This window comes from Lactuca saligna, chromosome 7 (assembly GCF_052625555.1).
Source record: "Lactuca saligna cultivar CGN05327 chromosome 7, ASM5262555v1, whole genome shotgun sequence".
NCBI classification, from domain to species: domain Eukaryota; kingdom Viridiplantae; phylum Streptophyta; class Magnoliopsida; order Asterales; family Asteraceae; genus Lactuca; species Lactuca saligna.
Genome location: NC_136423.1, coordinates 159,461,875 through 159,483,610, shown reverse-complemented (window position 1 = coordinate 159,483,610; position 21,736 = coordinate 159,461,875). Strand labels below are relative to the sequence as shown.

General features: G+C 33.1%; 2 protein-coding genes across 2 annotated transcripts; both read right to left on the bottom strand.

Annotated features, from left to right (window-relative positions):
* Window positions 1-4,974: 4,974 nt before the first annotated feature.
* LOC145004247 (acetyl-CoA acetyltransferase 2-like) lies at window positions 4,975-9,205 on the bottom strand. Its single transcript, XM_078963140.1, has 14 exons — window positions 9,079-9,205; window positions 8,631-8,699; window positions 8,064-8,162; window positions 7,811-7,984; window positions 7,584-7,689; window positions 6,923-7,061; window positions 6,759-6,836; window positions 6,599-6,664; window positions 6,157-6,242; window positions 5,960-6,059; window positions 5,767-5,877; window positions 5,555-5,596; window positions 5,365-5,451; window positions 4,975-5,259 (listed from the first exon to the last, which is right to left on the bottom strand). The coding sequence occupies exons 2-14, from the start codon at window positions 8,677-8,679 to the stop codon at window positions 5,170-5,172; spliced, it is 1,227 nt and encodes a 408-aa protein (XP_078819266.1). The 5' UTR covers window positions 8,680-8,699; window positions 9,079-9,205; the 3' UTR covers window positions 4,975-5,169.
* Window positions 9,206-13,097: 3,892 nt separating this feature from the next.
* Window positions 13,098-18,667, bottom strand: LOC145004319 (protein ACTIVITY OF BC1 COMPLEX KINASE 7, chloroplastic-like). Its single transcript, XM_078963208.1, has 18 exons — window positions 18,382-18,667; window positions 17,414-18,110; window positions 17,155-17,298; window positions 16,929-17,054; window positions 16,760-16,847; window positions 16,585-16,678; window positions 16,380-16,473; window positions 16,202-16,256; window positions 16,009-16,100; window positions 15,723-15,893; window positions 15,565-15,621; window positions 14,932-15,015; window positions 14,731-14,815; window positions 14,563-14,624; window positions 14,387-14,458; window positions 14,190-14,294; window positions 13,959-14,100; window positions 13,098-13,418 (listed from the first exon to the last, which is right to left on the bottom strand). Exons 2-18 carry the CDS (start codon window positions 18,092-18,094, stop codon window positions 13,345-13,347), a joined length of 2,226 nt encoding a protein of 741 aa, XP_078819334.1. The 5' UTR covers window positions 18,095-18,110; window positions 18,382-18,667; the 3' UTR covers window positions 13,098-13,344.
* Window positions 18,668-21,736: the final 3,069 nt, after the last annotated feature.

Here is a 21,736-nt window from a genome sequence, read left to right as displayed (position 1 = left end):
CGGAATACGTTCTGGGGTGGAGGACGTCATGTACAGTATCATAACAATTGCATAATAGTAAAAAACAAGCGACAACAACCATTGCATTAATATAATAATTGTAAATACAAGTGTGTTCTGTACAGTTTGATAGACACCAAAAGTATAAACAAAAATAAACGATGGGTCTTGTATATGCTCCATCTTCTCAAAAGATGCACCAGTACCTGTCTATTTTTGACCTGAGAATACAAGTTATTTTGAAAACGAGTATCAACATAAAGCTGGTGAGTTCATAAGAATTTAGTGTCATTGCTTGTATAAAAGTGTATACAATCATGTAATATGAAAGTTGTGATTAATGTTTGAGAATAGTAAAAATCCCTAGAAAATCCTATATTTTCTAGATTCGAGTATTTGTAAGTTTAATCCTTCGAGTGTGTAAAAGTGTTTCCATTGAAACTTTCAATTATAAAAATAAGGTAATAGATTTCATTCAAGTAAAGTAGATGAGAAAAGATATTGTCGGCTGGCTGTAGTAGTGTTGCAAACTTCAATTAGTAATATATATTTATTTACTTCGGGAAGTTAGCTTAGACTTTAATTCTAAGTATGTTAATTTGGATATGGATGTGATCTCTCATGTAACCAAACTGAGTGATAATAGAGAGTCCGATGACCTTCCCGGTCATACGTAGTGTAGCGATGTTTTGTCACCCCTAGGCCTAGTCGGCTCGGACTATAGTTAGCAGTCGGGATGTAATAGCGTCCGTCCTGTAGAGATCTGTAAATGTAGTGTTTCTTTCCTTCCGGGAAGCTCTGGTTACATGGTATTCGCGCAGTAGAGTGTCGTATAGAGGGATAGTGTGTCACTTTCTAGATTAGTGTATTTTCTTGTATTCTAGTATAGTAAACTTTTAGTATAGTATATAGAGTGTTCTCTTTAACGTGCATTAACTTGTAATAGTAATAATTATAGTGAGTATCATAGTGATAGAGGTAATGAGCAGTAGTCTTAACTATACCTATTATAGTTAAATAGAGTGTGGGATTACATGCCTTTGATTTACAAAGGTATTGAATAAGATGAAGACTTTCATATCTAACACAAATATATATGATATATAACTAAGAATTCAACGACAGTCGGACGGATAACAGTATACCCTAAGACCACAATCAAATAAGAACAGGAAGTAAGGTGAGCTATCGGTCCTAAGTCCTTCAAGTCTTACTTATATAAATATATTGGTGTAGATATAGTTTAAAAGAAAAGTATTTAAAAAATAGTTTAATAACAATTTAAGATAGAAAATACATTTGATAATTATCTAAAACAGTTTTGTTGACAAGTAGCTAAAAGTATAGAAAAATTCTTTTTGATTGCAAGTTATAAATCACATATGATTTGATACTATAACTTGTTGTATTTAACTTGTATCCCCCCTAAACATGTAAAAACATTTGAAAAGGTTAATTAAGGGGTATGAACTCACCTATAGCGAGTGGATCGGGTGGAAGTGTCGGTTGAGTGCTTGGTGTTAAGTGAAGACTTGAACACACTTTATGACCCTTGTAACATATAAAGACATATGTTTACATATAATTAGTGAATAAGACACTAATTAAACACATATAGACATCCTAATGCGAAGAAAAACTCTTTGGTCAAGTGCTAGGAGGCTATTGGGTTGCAAGGAAGGAGTGTAAGGCCTCACTACGGAGTTTACTCCTCAAATACTCACCTTAGGTGAGTTTTTGGTTGAGGGACCAATTCCCCCATGAGTTTACGGTCGTAAAATCATGGGAGGAGTGTATTTGAGTGCTTAAGGGTCTCTTACATCACTAGGAAGAGTTCTAAGGTTTAATCCATGGCTTGAGGGGTGTTTAGGGTTTAAAAGGGGCACTCCCTTGGAGTTTGCGGTCCTAGGACCACTCCTTGGGAGTTTACGGTCGTGAACCCAATGGTTTACGGCCGTAAACCCTTGGTCACCCCTTATCCTTTGTTTTTGAGGTCCTTAGCTCACTCCTACAAGTTTCTATGTGAAGGTCCAAGGCTAAATAGGGGGTTTAAGGCTTAATTTGCATCATTTGATGGAGTTTACGGCCTAAGAGTATTCCTGGGCCATAAACCCTCTTTCAAGCCTCCAAACTCAATGTTTAATGTCTAAAACACTTCAAGGGTAAGTTCTAAGTTAGCCTCTAAGCCTTAGGAAGGGATTTGGGGGCATTTTGGCACCCTTTTAGGGGTTTACGGCCTAAGAAGGTTCTTGGGCCGTAAAATCCTTGTTCTTGGCCTTCTTGGATGATTTTCAAGCTATAAGGACATGTAATGAGCTTTAGAACAATCTAGGGTAACATAACTTACAGTTTGGGAGTGGAAACTTGCGGATTTTGGAAGAATCGGGCCTTGAAGAGAGACAGAGTAGAGAGAGAGTGACTAGAGTGGTAAAAAGTTTAATTTGGTGACCACTCAACCCTTATATAGGGTTTGAGTTTGTGGCCAGGTGGAAATCTACCCGATACCGACGTTAAACGGGGCTTATGGTCGTACCCGATTAAATTTTCGTAATTTGACTTGTTTGTAACTAAAACTTTTTAAAAGGATTTTGAGGGCATTTCACGTGTTTCTAATTTGTTCCGATCCTTATGAAGTCATAATAAAAGTTCTAGTTTTAATTGTCTGATGCCAATGTTACGGAAAAGTTTTACTAAAAACGAGTTCTATTAACGGAAATGGGTTTCAGTGACGCAATAAATTTCTGGTTGTCACATACCCCAAAGTATATCAAATTTTTTGTTTCATTTTATGTTAAACATTGTATTATCTGAAAATAACAAAAATTACAAAAAAAAAAAACAAATATATATAAAACACACATCCAAACATGTTTTTTTAATTTTTTTTACTGGAAAATGAAAACTAAGCCAGTTTTAATAAAACGGGTTTGCTAAATTTTTTATTAAAAAATGAAAATGAAAACTCTATTTTTTCTTAAACTTTTCCAAGAAAATAGAAAACAGTTTTCCACAACCAAATATATCCTTAGTTTGTATATTCATATTTTTGTTGGCTATAGAAGGGTTTAATATCGATTCGGAAATGCAACGAAAGTAAGTTATTTAAAAGGTTCAAGATTTAGGATGGAAGTATTGAAATTGCATATTCTTTCTTTGCTGATGACACTACTATTCTAGGAAAATCATCAAATTGTTTTGAATTTATCTTGGATATTGTTGTAAAAACCTGAAATTTAGAGAACGTTGGTTTTTAGTCAAATATTGACTAAAATGACAAAATGGTCGGTTAAGAGAAAGAGACGAGATTATGAAGTTGTGACTTCATGAAAACGGTCAAGACATGTTTAAGTCACTTAGAGGAAGTTAGACGAGTAAGTTCAAGAGAAAGAATGCATAAGAATATTTATTTTTTTGGTCAAAAGGGTAAAATGAAAATTTTATGCTTTTTGGGCCAAGTTTGTAACTTAATAGATTAAGACCCAAATTAATTCAGTGAGTTATGACTTAACAAAGTTGTAAAGTATGTTCCCACCTTCGTGTGGATATAAAGAACATTAAAAACGGATTAGAAATGAAGAAGTTATGAATGTTTGAAGTTGGAACAAAAAGTGTCCCCAAAGTTGGAATGAAATCAACAATCACTTTGTTGATCTCCAGGTGTCGCGATGCGGTTAGTGATGACAAGGATCCAGACATAGTTCTTCATAAGAGAGAAAGGCAATGTACTTTGCCCCTGTGGCGCGATGTATGGGCACCACGATACGCTGGCCAAAGTAGGATGTTGTTGAGGAAGAGCACCACATTATGGCAAACAGAACGCCACGACGTGGCAATTAAGTGAATACCTTCAACCACGGGTCAAATGGTCGCCACAACGCGGTGAGTAGCCCACCGTGGCGTAGTGTCGGATAGATTAAATCCCCCGGTTAGTCTTCATTCTCGCCAAAAACGCTCCCTTTTCATTAGAGGACAGAGCTCTGACGATTTTTAGGGATGGAGGGCGATCAAGTGGCAGTCTATGGTGTTAAAGACAATGGATGAACATCAAAGCCCCTAAGGTAATCATCATCTTCATTGTTAAGCTTGTAGAGCTTAAAGGGTGATATGTGGAATTAAGTTAGATATGAATTATTGCCCTTAAGAAGTTTGTTGATTGATGTCAATGATAATGTTTAGAAGCTTTGAACAAGTTTTATGTGTGATTTCCAAGGTGAAATCTATATGTATCGAGTTAGGGTTTGAAACCCTATACTAGGAGTTATTTTAATTGATGCTATAGATGTTAGATTATTATGAATTAAGTAGTATGTGATGCTTAATTCATTAATTTGATTGAATTTATAATTAGGGAATTAAATGTTAGAATTATGATCAATTAAGTGATCATTTTGACATTTTAATAAGCTAAGACAAGTTATAAGAAACTTAAAATGTTGTATGAATAAGCCTCAAGTAAGAAGATGAACCAATATGCATCAATCGAAGAGAGGAGCCAAGAATGATAGTTAGGCTACACGTATTATCCTAGGAGTGAGCATTTGGACCGAATCGGACCGGCTCTTGTACGGGACCGGTTTGGCATATATTGTTGGACCTTGGACTGGACTTGTTGAGACCGGTCCAAGTCCGGGTTTTCTGGTTCTTGCATTTGTTGGACCGAACCAATACAACTTTAAATACATATGATACAACTCATTTAAGCCATACCAAAAGTTAGTTTATCTATTACGACTGGATTGATTTTGCAGAAATTGACGAACCTTGGACTGACCTGTTGAGGTCGGTCCAGGTCCGATCCGGAGGTGCAAATGTTCACCTCTACATTATCCAAACCCGATTTTGGAAGCTTAGGGGTTTTATCTTCTTTATGTTGAGAGTCCGTATAGAGGTCTTCAATTTCTATGAGAATTATGTTGAATTTTTATGACACTTTCTAATGGCAAGATAGTTGGTGCTTGTAACCTTGAAGACCAATGAAGAACATATGTGAATCATATCTTATATCATGTGAACACCTTGCGTTTTAATTTCCATTCTCAATACATATTGCAAAAGAAAAAAATGTAAAAGAATCATAAAAAGGAGCTAAATACTAAATACATAATAAAGGCTTATTGATTGGAATGTAATGTATGCCAACAGAAGAGAAAGGATTAATTAATTAATTAATTAAAGGAGTTCCACCACAAACGCTGATGCACCCCCTCCTCCATTACACACACCTGCTGCTCCATATTTACCTCCTTTCTGCTTTAAAACCTGCATCAACACTCAACAGTCAACACAAACACAGATTCAATTACTAACTAACATTATTATTATAAAACAAAATATATATATATATATAAATAACATTAAATGTACCCCCAAAAGAGTGACTAAGATACGGGCGCCACTGCAACCTAGAGGGTGTCCCAATGACACACCACCACCATGTACATTAACCTTTGCCTGAGAAAGAATACCCAAAATCATTATTATAAAATGGTAATTCAATATTTGAAGGTGGGGAACATAAATTTATAAACATTAAAAAATAAAAATAAAAACTCACTGAATCCAATCCCAGTAGTTTTTGATTTGCAAGAGCCACAACCTGTCATAATAATTACTAAACGATTATATGATGTTTTTTACAAAGCTGATTAATATTAATTCATTTTGACAAAAATCTGACTTTTTTTTTTTGTAGTGTCATACTAATTATTAAATGTTGTTTGACTGAAACTGGGCTTTTGCATATATAAATTAAGCAGGAATGCTTACAGCAAAAGCTTCATTAATTTCATAGAAATCTATTTGTGAAGCATCCAATCCAGCTCTTGAAATAGCCTTGGGTATAGCAAGTGCTGGGGTAGTAGTAAATAGCTCAGGTGCCTGCAAAGTTTTACACCAAATTTTAAAATATTTCACAAAATCCCAATTTTTTTTTTTTAATTTTAATTAATCAATTAATTACCTGTTCAGCATCAGCATATCCAGAAACCTTTGCAATCACATGTAACCCAAGTTGAAGTGCCTTCTCACCACTAACCAACACAAGTGCAGCAGCACCATCACTGTATACAAAAATTAATAATTGTTAACTATCGAATTTAAAATTAAATAAATAAATAAACGAAAATGGAATTGAATTATCAATTATGTATTGCTTACTTTATACCCGAGGAATTTCCAGCAGTCACACTGCCACCATTCTCCTTGAAAGCTGGACGCAACTTCCTTAACTTTGCAGCATCAAACTAGAAAATGTATAATTCAAATTATGAGTAAATTACATTTTTGGTCCCCAAGTATAGCTTATTTTTGCATTTTTGGTCCCAAAATGTTTTTCCTTGCAATTTTGGTCCTTCTTTGAGGTTCTTGTAACATTTTTTTGTCCCTTATGTAAGTAAAATGACTATTTTAGGTACCCAAGTATAGCTGATTTTTTCAAATACGGTCCCAAAAATTTAGTCATTTTACTTTAAACAAGGACCAAAAACCCCTAATAAGCACTAAAACTGAAAAATTCAGCTATACTCAGGGACTAAAAATGTAATTTACTCTTTAATAGAAGGTGAAGATATAATTTAGCTAGCATATAATGACATGTCACCTTTGCCAAATCATCATCCTTGTCAACAATTGTTGCTGGTCTTCCTCTTGGGCCAGGAACTTCAACCTGTAAAATTACAGACACCTGTCAGTTATAATGGTGTTGGCAAAAACATTTTTATTTTATAATTTTATTATTTAGTTAAAAATAGTAATCTCACAGGGGCAATTTCCCATGAAAAGGCGCCATTATCTCTAGCAGCAATAGCACGTTCAAAACTCTGAATGGCATAGTCATCCTGTACAGAAATTGTAAGTACATTGATTGCTATTATGTGTGTGTGTGTGTGTGTGTGTGTGTGTATATATATATATATATATATACCTGTTGTTCTCTTGTTATTTCATGTGTATCTGCGCATAATTCAGCACATGTTCCCATTTTGGCATCAGTGTAAACATCCCACAATCCATCTTTCAAGATTCCATCAACAAGTGTATCATGTCCAAATTTAGATCCCTTCCTGCAGTCATAAACAATTCAAGGACACTTTTAAAAAATGAGTAAGTTACATAAATGGTCCCTGAGTATCACTGTTTTTTGCAATTTTGGTCCTTATTGGAGGTTTTTGTGACCTTTTGGTCCTTGTTCCAACTTTATTTAATTTAATGTTTTATATTAATCATCCATTTGATTTATCACAATCTATGTAGACTTCCGGTTTTACCCTTCAAATCATGGGCCAGCTACCAGAAGACTACATGAAACAACTTGTGGGATTACCAATAAATAAGGGTAGAAGTTGTAAAATTCAAACCCATTTATTGAACCACTTGATATGGACATCTAACTGAAAGATCCGAGTAGAAAAGGACAAGCTTCTCTTTATCACAGATTGATGTTAACATAAACACATGGTTTCATAATTATTATCAATGAATAATTAATTTGATACACTACCAAAGTACCAAATATATTTAAGATTATGAAATCCCACTTTTATAATAAATTTTACAATATCAAGAAGAGAAGATATTATATTAACCTTGCTTCTGCAATATATTTGGGGACATTGGACATGCTTTCCATACCACCAGCTACAACTATATCATTTTGACCTAATTGGATACTCTGTGCTGCAAACATGGTGGCTGCAATTATACAAGAAAAACATGTTACACATGTCATGGAGTTCTTGAGTATTTAAATGTTTTAAAAAAAATTCTTTTTTTGGAAATTTGATGACATGTTTATTGAAAAAGTTGAGCACACCTTTCATCCCTGATGCACAAACTTTGTTAACAGATGTGGAGACTACTGTATTAGGGATTCCTGCACCTAATGCTGCTTGTCTAGCGGGACCCTGTCCCAAATTGGCACCAAGAACATTTCCAAAGAAAACTTCTTCTACAAGAGATGGATCAATGTTTGCCCTCTTTAGAGCACCTGAAGTTTTACATAGACGAAAGTAAGTAAATTAAAACTTTATGTGAGGAAAGATGAAAAAGAAGAAAGTTGAACTTACATTGAATTGCAATGGACCCAAGTTTGGTGGCTGGTAAAGATGAAAGAGAACCAAGAAATCCACCAAGTGGTGTGCGTGCAACACCAACAATACATACATCTGTTCATGCAAAACCAAGGTGTAAGTTAATGGAAACATCAGACATGAGATTGCTTGATTTTATTTCATGTCAAAGCTATAATTTTCCAAGTGCAAAAAATGCACAAGGTAACTACTTTCTTAAACAGAATACTGTATGATCTTCTTAAGTAGCTATTACCAAAAGTTTTAGTGGATAGGACATATGTTATAAAATTCATTTTTTCCCCTCAATCAACAACAATTTCAGACATAGATTCGCCAAAATTTAAGTGTAACTTTTTGTAACACATGGTTTTACTGAGATAAAGATGTAAGATAGTGTATTATACATATATATGTGGAAATCATGTTTTGCTTTGATAATGATAATCAAACAAATTGTCTGGGTGAGTAGATAGCTGATTCTTATTCTGGGAAACAAATCGACTAAAATCTTCCTAATATAAGAACTATAATAAAATTTAAATGCAAGAATAATAAACTTACCTCTAGGCTTGATCTTATCAGAACCATCCGATGCCGCAGCTGGAGCCATCACAATGTGTAATAGGATATCTGTTTTACATTTACGTAAAAGAATTCAGATTTCAAGTCAAAGAAAATCAAGTACATATGTCAAATTAGACATGTTTCTCTTTCTCATCCGCCAACGAGTAAATCTTATTGCTTAACAGTCAAATCGATGATTCTCTTTTCAAACTACCCTGGAATGATTCCGATTCGTACTTATCAATTAAATACTACGTTTCACAAATCAATAACCTAAGCTAACAGATCGACTCGAAAAGAAATCCTCAATCATCCCACAATAGATCCATGTAGAGAAGAATCGGATAAATCGTGATTTTTTCTAACAAAAAGACACATGGAGCATGAAATTTTCGACATGAATTGTAGTATGAGAAAAGAAATCGATTATACGATAGGAAAGTACCTTCGAAATCGGAATGCTCTGCAGCAGGTAGCACTGTGTGTTGTGTGAGTGAGTGAGGAAGAGATGCAGGTGGTTCGGAGAAATCGGAGTGAAAGCACTGCTTATTAATATGGTGTTGGAAGACAGGTAGGTGAGGAAGGCGGCACACGATTGTAGCCTATATCAGCTATTTTAATTACCTGACCTTATTGACTATTTGACTTCAATATTATCTCATTATACAATGAGAATACTACATGAGATTCATCTATAAAAACTAGATATTATGTTATCAAAATTAAAAATTAATTGGTAATGGAGGTTGTAAATTTATTTATATGGAAGTGTTCATAAAACTATTTGTTAGCATATTCTTAAATATAAAATTATGTATAGTTCAAAGCTTCTAAAATCTAAAAACTTTCAAAAACTATTTGAAATTGTTTTTAGATTATTTTTATCTAAAAGAAATTAAATATTCTTCTTTGTTTCTATCTAAATTCTTACTCATATAAAATAATATCATGTAGAGTCCATTAATTTTTTTTTTTTGAATTTCCTCTTTTAATCTAATAAACAGAAAGAATGATAAGAACAAAATATAGAAGGTTTATGATTATTATGATTTGTAAATTGTAATCATATTCAACACCAATTATATATACAAAACACAAAAAAATAGTAATATATGTTTTTTACTTAGTGCCACAACACTAAAGAATTATGTATTTTAATTCGAACTTATGTTATCATCTAACTCAATCAATATGCTTATTAACAACATGTAGTATAAACTAACCCACGATTAAATTGTATCAAATTTAAGAAGATAATCAACAAAAAATCACTAATGATATATTAGATGTATTTTTAATGCGTCATTAAAACGTCTATTATATATAAGATTGATAATTTTGATGTTGCACTACACGTTTTCTCTATCATTCTTATATAAAAACCTTATTTTCATATTAAAACTATAATTAAATAAATAAATAAATAAATAAATAAATAAACATTTTCCTTTTGTGGTGGAAAGTTTATTATATAATTTTCTAGCGGCCTCTTGTTGAAAAGGTGTAATCACAAGTGGGGTTTCTGTTGTTCCAATTCATGTTCGTGTGATGCAAGGTTACATTTAAAATAAATAATCGACTAAATGATTCATATAATCATATTCTATATAATTATTTTCATAATACATACATTAAATAACATATGGTTTATAAAAATAAATGATGCGCGGAAGGTTTTAGCCATTATAACTTTATGTTTACATTCATAATATTTTAAAATATTGGTGATCTGTTTTAAAATAATATAAATTGTATATAGTAACTGTCGATAGGAAAGGAAATCCAAAATGTTGTTTCATTCGATGGGTTCTGATTGGGAAGAATCTGGTCAACTTCGGATGACCCTAAAACATTTGTCAATGGATGCCTCTTCTTGACCTTTTTATGCCCAAAATATCATATCTATCTTTTATTTTTTTTAGAATAGTTTTCTATGTCTAAGATATCACATCTACCTTTTATTTTTATTCTTAGAACAGCTGGATTTAAAAAAATAATAATAATAAAAATAAAATAAATAAATAAATCATAGTAAGAAGCTAAAGCCGAAATGAAACCGTTACATCACGGTGTTTAAAATGAGATTTTAAAGCCATAAATTCCATTGAATAGAGAATTTGTGTTTTCAATGCACCATCCAATTAAAAGAAAAGACAACAATATCATCAAACAACTTATCTTCTCTAGGGCTCGTTTGGTCAAACACACTTATTTCTAAAGTTTCAAAGAGTTCTCCAAGTTCTACAAATAAGAGCTTCCAATATTGTCTTCCTATTCATATTTAATTGAACGGACTCCAAGAACGAAGACAACCCATCTATTGAATTTAAAAAAGACATATCAAGATCACACCATCGACTGAGTTGCTGAATGAATCAGAGCTTTGGCAACCAAACACTCAAGAAAAAGGTGATTAACACTCTCCACTTGATCTATGCAAATCGGACATAGAGAACTAGGAACATCGATACCTCTAGAAATAAGGTTGTCTTTAGTAGGAAGACGATTTAAAGAGGCTCTCCAACTAAATGTATTTACTTTGAGTGGTACCAATCTATTCCATCTCGTTTCACCCGAATCATGCGGTAACATTAAGTTGTTAATAACCTCTCGCGTATCTTTCACTGGAAACTCAACATTATTATCCAAATTCCACACCGAATAATCTTTAGAATCCTGAAACTGGATATTACCTAATAAGTCTATCATTACAGAAAATTGAGAAAGTTGAGCACCTCCTTTTGGATCATATCTCCAATGCAACTGTTAGTTATTATCTTGTTTTACCGTGACGCCTACAACAGAACAATTAAAATTAACATCCAAAGCAGTTTATCTAGGAAACAACTTGATCAGGAGAACATTCTGAAAACATAAATACTTGTATATAGATGTAGGCTCCGTTGAGATTCAAAATTAAATAAAAATCTTGAGATTCAATCTCAACCACATAATTCACATTTGTCGCTTTAACCCTCAGACGTATCGACATAATGGGTCAGTTATAAACTTATAATCATAAATGATTATATATCATCATTCGTTACTTTCACCTCCGCCGCCTTCTCCACCACCTCTACTACCAACCGACCATTATACATCTGTCACTTATACCACCATCAACACCTCTTCTGCCACCAATTGTTATAATCATATATTCATATATTATTATTTAATATGTGAACACACACACACACACACACACATATATATATATATATAATCATTTATGATTAGGCATATATGTATAAACATATATAATCATATATGATTAGATATACATTGCTGCTATCGGTACGTTGAAGCGTTAGAGCGTTAAATGTGAAATCTGTGGTTGAGGTTGAATCTCAAAATCTCTATTTTCTTTAATCTCAAGTGAACCAGTCTACATAAATGTTATAATGAATACGAATGATTGATGATAATACGAATGATTGATGATCTAACTATTCAATTTTTACATGTGAATTCGAGTCGATATTCAAATATACGCATGCCTTTTTTAGAATGATAATACGGTCATTTGATATTCACATGTGAATATGAGTAATCCACTTGATTTTTCTTAATCGGTTTATCGATCTAGAAAAATATTCATGTACATGTGAATATTTACTCAGTCACATATAACATTGGTTATTTACAAGTGAATTAACATCTATAAAAAATAGGTATAGTTTAAATTCACATTGTGAGTGTCAACAAATTAAAATAAAAATAAAAAATAAATATAAAAGTAAATATAAATAAATAAAATAAAAACTGTATTTTATGTATCAATATAATGTCTATTTATAGATAACAAAATGTGCAAATTTTGCTATATTCATTTATTTCCAGATAAATATAAAACCTTAAAAAAAAAAAACAAAAAATAGTGCTTTACTTATCTTAAGGAACGTCAAATAATTACGAAAGTTGGTTACAAGAATTAGATATTCACTAAATTACTATTTTCCTTGATTAATAGCGAATTACCTTGTGAGATCAAAATAAGCAGGTGGATGAGATTGGTTTTACTGGTTTCTTAAAAGATTTTGGTTTCTTATTGAATATCGGAACATTACAGCTACAAGAAGACATGTGTCGATGTTATGTATGATGATTTTTAAATATTTAGAAAAAAAATGGTTTTAAATGTTTAGTTGATATTATGATACCAATTATACTAGTATATGATTGTTTATTAGACAACTTTTAAAACGTGGATGATTTTATTACGTCACACTTAAAAAACAACTCACGTTTCAATGATAGCACCCTCTTAAAAAATGTGTTGCATATGTAGTTAAAGTGTTTTACAAAGTTATATCAATGTACTTTATTTGTACCCATAATAGCAATATACTGGTAATTTTTACTCATAATAGCAACGTATTTACATTTTGGCTACCATTATTCTCATTATCAATAAAGAAATGCTATTGTGAGCACGTTGCTATTATATGTAAAGAAATGTAAGTATGCTGATACAATGAGTTACACATTGTTATGATTGGTGGGGTAAAGAAATGTAATTACATAGTTATATTGGGTAAAACTAAATACATTTATATTGGTAAAAAAAAAAGTAAAGGGACTTTTATATTGTATCCGTTTGCAGTTGAGCTTTACTTTCTTTTCTATACAGCTATGTATACAAATAATACATGTGTTGGAAAAAAATGCTATTTAGGCACTTAAATTGGGAACCTAAATAATGTTCCTAAATTTAAATCATCTTTTCAAATTTATCAAGCTTCTTCACCCTTTGCATTGACCTAATAAGTAATGCTAGAAAAACACCTGCATTCATATAATTTGTTAATATTCATCACCTAGAAAATAAAGTCCCAACTTAAAAACAAGAGTTAATTACATTTTTGGTCCTTGATTATAACTGATTTTGAAATTCTGGTCCTTATTTGAGGTTCTTGTAGATTGTTTTAGTCCTTGAGTATAACTGATTTTTTTAAATTCGGTCCTTATTTAAGATTCTTGTAACATTTTTGGTCCTTGACTATAGCTGATTTTTGCAAATTTAGTCCTTGAGGTTCTTGTAACATTTTTGGTACCTAGGTATAACTGATTTTTGCAACATTTTTGGTCCTTAAGTACTACTGGTTGTTACAATTTTGGTCCTTTTTGAGGTTCTTGTAACATTTTTGGTCACTTTTCCCAAGTGAAATATAGTCATTTCACATGGAATAGTGACCAAAAACGTTACACAAACCTCAAATAAGGACCACGATTGCAAGATGAAACTTTTAAAGACCAAAATGAAAAAAATAGCTTACCTCAAGGACTAAAAATGTAATTTACTCTAAAAAAATTTATATCACTCACCAGCAGCAATAAATGACCCATTTGCTATAAGTTGGTTGCCTTGAGTGGTCATTGTGAGACCAATATTTACAAGTGTACCCCCGAGAACCGTATACAGGGTTCCCATTTGCAATATTGTTGCCTTCCTAGCTGCTCTCTCAGACTAATAAACATTTTAAAATATTAAAATAAGTATAAGAAAAATTGATATTATGGGGTAGAATAAGGTAAAAAAAATAATGTAAAGTATACCTCGAGAACTCTGACACGAAGTTTAAGGTCTCCTGATTCTAGTTGTTTTACAAACTCTTCGATTCGTTGAACTCTATAAGGCATTGACATGGTGTATGATCTTGCCTGAAATTTTTTTAGAAACATTTAAACATTTTATATTTTTAATATTTTTATTTAAGGGAAAATGGTGAAAGATATATATATATATATTTTACATCATCCGCTTGTTTTCGTATCTCTTGTACAAGTTGTGTCCCACTACGCTGTTGTTTGAGATCTAATAGCTCCTGTAAGTCATTTAAAAATGTGATGTTAGAGGACACAGATTTAAATATTTTTAATTAGTTTTTATTTTAATAAGAAGAAACATCCCCTTAGAAAAATATCTAACCTGTGCATAAGGTGCAGCAATCTTGACAAATGAAAAATCTGGATCCAGTGAGTAGCCGATTCCTATGAGACATAATTATAAGTAGTCAGATTATATTGTGTATATATATATATATATATATATATATTAGTGTGTGTGTGTGTGTGTAGAAAGAGAGAGGAAGGTGACCTTCAAGAGTGGAAAAAGCCCTAATCACAAATGTGAAGTTTGATGGGAACCGGAAAGGTTGATCTGTGGCAATGGAAAATAACTCCTGCGAGCAAATCATGACATTATCAAAAAAGTCTAGTTGCATTAAACTTGTGAAATTACGTTTTAGCCCATCGAGGAAAGTTAAAAGTAATTGTAAAAGTGCATGAAACAGCATACCTCGCCTATTGCAGCCAAAGTTGTTTGCTGATCTGGTGACTGGTTTAAAGAATTATCCAAAAAGAACTGAACAGATCTTCTCACCTATGATTGAAATATACAATCAGGTATTAAAAGTTAGAACATAAGACACTGAAATTTGAGTTAATTACATTTTTGTCCCATGTATAGCTGATTTTTGCAATTTTGATCCCATAAAGTTTTCTCATCTGGTTTTGGTCCTTATTTGTGGTTTTTGTAACTTTTTTGGTTCTTGTTCTGATAAAGTGAAAATGGACCAAAAATATTACAAAAACCATAAATAAAGACCAAAATTGCAAGAGAAATCTTTTTGGTACATACTCAAGGACCAAAAATGTAATTCACTCTCAAAAACTTTAACGGGTAAATTAATTACAAATATGGTCCCTCTATTTTCTGAAGTTTCACCATGTTTAGTCCAAATTTGAAACCTTTTGCAGTTTTAATCCTTGTTTCAAGGTTCCAGGGACCAAAATTGATATGAAACCTTGAAATAAGGACCAAAATTGAAAAAAAGTGTCATTTTTGGAGTAAACACGGTAAAATGATAAAACACAGGAACTATTTCTGTAATTTACTCAATTTTGAATGATAAGATACTATTTTACATACTGATGACATGTCTCCAGTAGGTTGAAGTGCTTCAAGACTTATCAAACTGTTCATAACCTGCAAAAACAACAATAAAAGATGCTATTTTTAAGCTAATCAAATTCCAAGTACTTATTGTATTGAAACACCTAAAATAATAAAAAAAAAAGTTTTTAGACCTTTTTTGCATCTTTTTCATAAACTGCATAAAAAAGATCCATCAATCTTTCTCTAGTGAAGGATTTAATCTCCCCCATCATGCCAAAATCATAGTAGATTAGTGATTCATCTGAGTCAATTGCAAGATTTCCAGGGTGAGGATCAGCATGAAAGAAACCAGTTTTCAGTATCTGCATATAGAATTGACAAAATTTAATAAAACTGATTTGAAAAAGAAAAAAGACTTTTGTTAATCAGTAAATATGAATTCTGACAGATGATGGATAAAGAGGCAGATTATTAAACCTGAATCAAGTATGCTTCAATGGCATGTGAAGAGATTTGAGATCGACTGTAACCCCTTTCTTTTATCAAATCCAAATTATTAATCTTAATTCCTGTTTAACATAAATTTAATTATGGTAAGTAACTATATGGCTCTTTGGAAATAAATAACAGATTAAATAAACCAAAATAATAATAGAGTTCAGATTGAAACCTGGTACATACTCCAAAGTTAGCACCTTTGTTGCAGTATAATCCCAGAATACTTGCTGCATGACAACAATCACAATTAAATTATATCATAATGCATAAAATTCCATGATATATATATTTTTTTCTTGATGTTTATTACAATAAAACAAAAAAGGAAAGGGCTCCAGGAAGAAACATACAGGCACTCGGACCCACTTAACATTACGAAAATCCCTACGAAATTTATCAGCATTTTTCCCTTCGTTTATATAATCAATCTCCTCATACAAGATCCTGCAAAAAATCAACTTAGTAAATGACCATTTTATCCTTATGTGTATAGAAATGATGGTAGATATGAACATCAGACAAAATCTTCAGTATTATCATGGAATGCATACTTACTTGGCACATTCATCATAGATGCCTATCCAGTCTCTTGTTGGACCACCAAGACTTTCACTCCTTTGAAAATACTCAGCCACCAGCTTTAAATTCTCTGAATGAAAAAAAAAAGGGTATTTATGATAAAAACTAAGAACTGAAAAACTGTAGGTAAATATGTAAGAGGGATACTCACTTAAATCTATGTCAAAAAGTTTCTTCAAACCAGGTCTTTGAACTTTAACAACCACTTTCTCTCCATTATGTAATATTGCACGATGTACCTAAACCAAAAAATTTCATGAGGTCCATATTAAGATAATTTAATCAGATTTAAAAAGAAATGATAGAAAGATAGACTTCACCTGACCAAGACTAGCAGCTGCAATTGGTCTTTCTTCAAACTCCTTAAAGATTATATGAACAGGAGCTCCCAATTCTTTTTCAATAAAACCTTTCGCTTTTGCTGGTGAGAAAGCTGGTACTCTGTCCTGAATCATATGATTGCCATATTTAACAAAAAACATCAGAATCATCATTTTAACCTTTGATGTAATCTAGAAGTTTATATTTACAGAAGGGAAACTATACCTGTAATTTAGCAAGCTCATCGACAAATTCACGTGGAAATAGATCTGATCTTGTTGAAGATAACTGCCCGAGTTTTATAAAAGTTGGGCCAAGTTGAAGCACACTCTCTCTTAACCATGAAGCTGTTTTTCTTCTTCTGTTTTTCTAAATATGTATATAGCAGTTAGTAAAAGGATGATAACAGAAACTAAGGGGATGATTCTTTTTTACTTAATGGGGGACAAAAGAAACAGCTATATTCAGATATAACTATACAAACCTGTTTTTCTTCTGTGAAGCCTCCAGGATATGCCCATTTTGCATTGTCCAATAGAACACGAACACGCAAAGAAAGAACAAAAGACCAAACATCTATTGATCTTTGCACCGAATTATAATTTTCATTTGCCCAGCTGAAACTTTCATCTGATGGCAACACCTTTAATTCTTCAGAGGGTGGAAATCCTGTGGGTTCTTTAACTTTTACTGACTTAACTAGTGCTGGAGTGGTCTCTCTCTTAACAAGACTTGTTCCATTAACAATTGGTGCTGATCGTGATCCATTCACTAATCCTGATGTTTGTTTGGATGGAGTCTTGTTGTTTACAAGTTCACTGGTGGAAACCATGGTGACTGGTTTACCATTGGAACCCAACTTTACAGGCTTACCATTGGTGTCCAAATTTACTGGTTTACCATTGGCACCCAACTTCACAGTTTGACCATTTGTAACCAACTTTACAGGTCGACCGTTGGTACCAAATTTCATGGGCGATTCTGTCTGCTGCATCTTAACATGGAATTTGCGAAACCTTTCAGTTTTATGTGAAGCACAGTCATGGCGATCCAATTTCCGGATAGAAAGAGCTCTTGAGAAGCTGAGATTTTCAGCTGTTCTTCCTTGATTTACCAATTGCACATCACGGCAATAGCAGCTATTAGAAGCCAGTATTGCCGCCATTTAAGAAGAAACACACCTGAAGTTTTACATATTTGTGAGCCAAAGAGAAAACCTAACTTGCATATCCAACTCGAATTAAAGCAATATATCGTACATAGCACAACCAGAGAACAAGTTAATCACTTGCTTTGACCTTTTCGATATATGAATCATATCAATTAAGAAATTCAAACAATAGTAAAAAAACATATAGAATTGATTCACGAATCAATCTGAACAAGCGAGAATATGCTACATAAACACATCCGAGAGAAGCTGAAATTGAAATTGAAACTGACGATGCTTACAGAGTAAATTGACGAAGGAGATTCAGATAAAGATCGTCAAGGTTCTGAATCAAGCGTAGTGATGACAAAATATCAAGAAGTAGTCAAGTAGATATAGACAGAGCAAGCAACTAAATCAAGGAAGTACGAAGCATGTAACGTGCAGACTGCTACCTTCAGTTTCTACTTTTTCATCAATGTTTGATACTGCATAGCGACAAATAGCGATGACGAATCTCTTCATGATCTGTTCGTTTAACAACCGCAGCACCAAATTTTTACGCTTGAATATTCTGATTGGTGGGAGTAATCCGCCATTTGTGTCTCCTATTCATTGGCTAACCATTGCATTACGTGTCTTTCTCAATCCCCCACACTCCCATATTTTCTCTTTATTTATTTTTATATTTTAGTAAACAAAGAATTTTTGACCACAATAGTGTTAAAAAAAATATCTACTGTATGGTTTTGAAAGTATTTACCAAAACAAGGTTATTTACATTTAGTAAAAAAAAAAAAAAAAAAATCAATTGTGCCCTACTTTCATCTTTTCCTCTTCACTGGACGACACAATAAATAGGGAAGAAAATATGAACACACAATCGTCTCTCCGATCTCATATTTGTCTCTGGCCATTGATACGAACAACCTCTTCGGGGGTGTTTGAGATTAGTTTTTGATGTTAAAAGTCCTTTTGTTAAAAGACTTTTTGGCTAGTGATATTTTTCAAAAGATAATTTTAAAAATATGTTTGTATTTGCTTTTAAGGTAAAAGTTATCTTTCATGTTAAAAAGTCTTAAAATCATAAAAAGATAGGATTTTTTGACTTTTGAAACACTAAGGTTGCGTTTAGTTACGGAAAAACAATTTTCATTTTCCGTTTTTTGTTTTCCCTTTTCAATTTTCATTTTCCGTTTTCATTTTTCATTGAAAAATTTAGAGAACGCGTTTAGTTAAACTTATTCATTTTTCATTTTCAGTTTTAGAAAATTAGAAAACGTGTTTAGATGTCTATTTTTCTATCGGTTTTCATTTTTAAAAAATAGTAGTGGTAGTAGGGTGTGGGTGGGGGCGGTGACGGTAGCGGGTCGGCGACGGTGGTGATGATGACAGGCGATGGTGGTGGCGGCGTCAATTTTGTCAGTGGTGGTGATGGTGGTGGTGCTAGTGACGGGTTAGTTGTGGTGGTGGTGATGGTAGGTCAGTGATTGTTGTGGTGGTGTTGGGTGGGTGGGGGTGCGAGTGTGTGTTTGTGTGTGTATGTGTTTGTTCGGGTAGGTGTAGGTTTATGTGTGTGTGGGTGTGTGTGTCTGTGAGGGTGAGGGTAGGTGTGGGTGTATGGGTATGTATGTGTGTGTGTGTGGGGGTGTGTATGTATGTCTGTATGTGTGTGTTTGTGGGTGGGTGGGTATGTATGTGTATGTGTGTGTGTTTGTGTGTGTGTGTGGGGGGGGGGGGGTGGGTAGGTATGTATGTGTATGTGTGTGTGTGTGTTTGTGGGTGGGTGTGTGGGTATGTATGTGTAAGTGTATGTGTTTGTGGGTGGGTGTGTAGGTATGTATGTGTAAGTGTGTGTGTTTGTGGGTGTGTGTGTGTGGATGGATATGTATGTGTGTGAGTTGGTGTGTGTGTGTGTGCGGGTGGGTGTGTGTGGGTGGGTGGGTATGTATGTGTGTGTGGGGGGGTATGTATGTGTGTGTGGGTTGGTGTGTGTGTGTGTGTGTTTGTGGGTTGGTGTGTGTGTGTGTGGGGGTGGGTGTGTGTGGGTGGGTGGGTATGTATGTGTGTGTGTGGGTTGGTGTGTGTGTGGGGGTATGTATGTGTGTGTGGGTTGGTGTGTGTGTGTGTGTGAGTGGGTATGTATTTGTGTGTGTTTGTGGGTTGGTGTGTGTGTGCGGGTGTGTGTGTGTGGGTGGGTATGTATGTGTGTGTGGGGGTGGGAGGTGTTAAGGTGGGGGTAGGTAGAAGTGGATGGGGTGAAGTGGGTGTGTGTTTATAGAAAAATTTTGGAATTAGAAAAATATGGAAAACAATGATTATCAGTTTTCCAAAATTTTCCAACTTCTTTGTAATTTTAGAAAACGAAAAATTTTCATTTTCCGTGAAAAATTTAGAAAAATAGACGAACTAAACGTGTTTTCAAAATTCTCATTTTTCTTGGAAAATTTTTCCGGAAAACGGCCTATTTTTCTGCAACTAAACGCACCCTAACCTTTTCTCATATATAAAAAGTTATTTTAAAAGATCTTTTGCATTACTCAAACATCTTTTAGCAATTTTTTTAACTTTTTGGAAAAGTTAAAAGACAAAAGTTGTTTTAAAAAGCAATCTCAAACACCCCCCTTGACCTCCGTCCACACACTTGAATGATACAAGCTACAACGGGAAAAGGTATGAACCACACCAACGTTTTCCATCTCCGGCCGCACTTGTATCTTCAGCCACAACTTCAATGACCATTCCATCTCCGCCCACACCATACGGTGGCAATTCCACCTCCGTCCACTCCTCCAATCGGAGATTCCATTTCAGGTTCGATTTTGAACTCTATCTCAACTTTGATTATAATATTTTTATCGTCGATTTATGCCTTTTTTTAGGCATATTGAATATATATTTTTGAAATTTCATCTTCATTCTACCAGGTTTTTACTTTAAATTACAATTTTAAACTTTCTTGTCTGTATATAGTCTACATTGAACTTGCTTAGTTTAGATATCAGAATTTGAGTTTGAGTTTTTGATTATATATTATTGATGTCGTTTTTTGATTGTTGATCTTGTCTGATGTTGTGTTTTGATTGTTGATGTTGTCGAAATTTACATTGAACTTGCTTAGGTCAAATTTCAGAATTTGAGTTTGAGTTTTTGATTGTAGATTAATGATGTTAGTTTTTTTATTGTTGATCTTGTCTAATGTGTTTTGATTGCTCATATTGTTTTGCTTGATTTATGATTACATATTAGTGATGGTGTCATAGAAATTTACATATTGCTGATGTTTTTTGATTGCTTCAATGTTGTCCATGTCTAGTTTCTGAATCTAAGTTTGAGTTTTTTATTATAACTAATGACATGTTTCTGCTTTTTTATGTTGTTTTTGGTACGTGGATGCTAATGTCAAATCTGAACAATGAGGATTTCTATGCAATCTTTCAAATTGTTGTGAGCAATGCAATAACAAGTAACAATGAAGTTAGGATGGCATCGAGAAGAAAATGATGAAAAATCTTTTGACAAAAAATTTCAAGTACTTTTAGATATTGGTCACCGAATGAGCTATTCCAAATGTTTATTATTTTCTTTTGTTTTTTGTAAGTTGGGATTATAAGAATTAGTTTTATTTTAAGATTATGATTGTTGGTTTTATTTTAA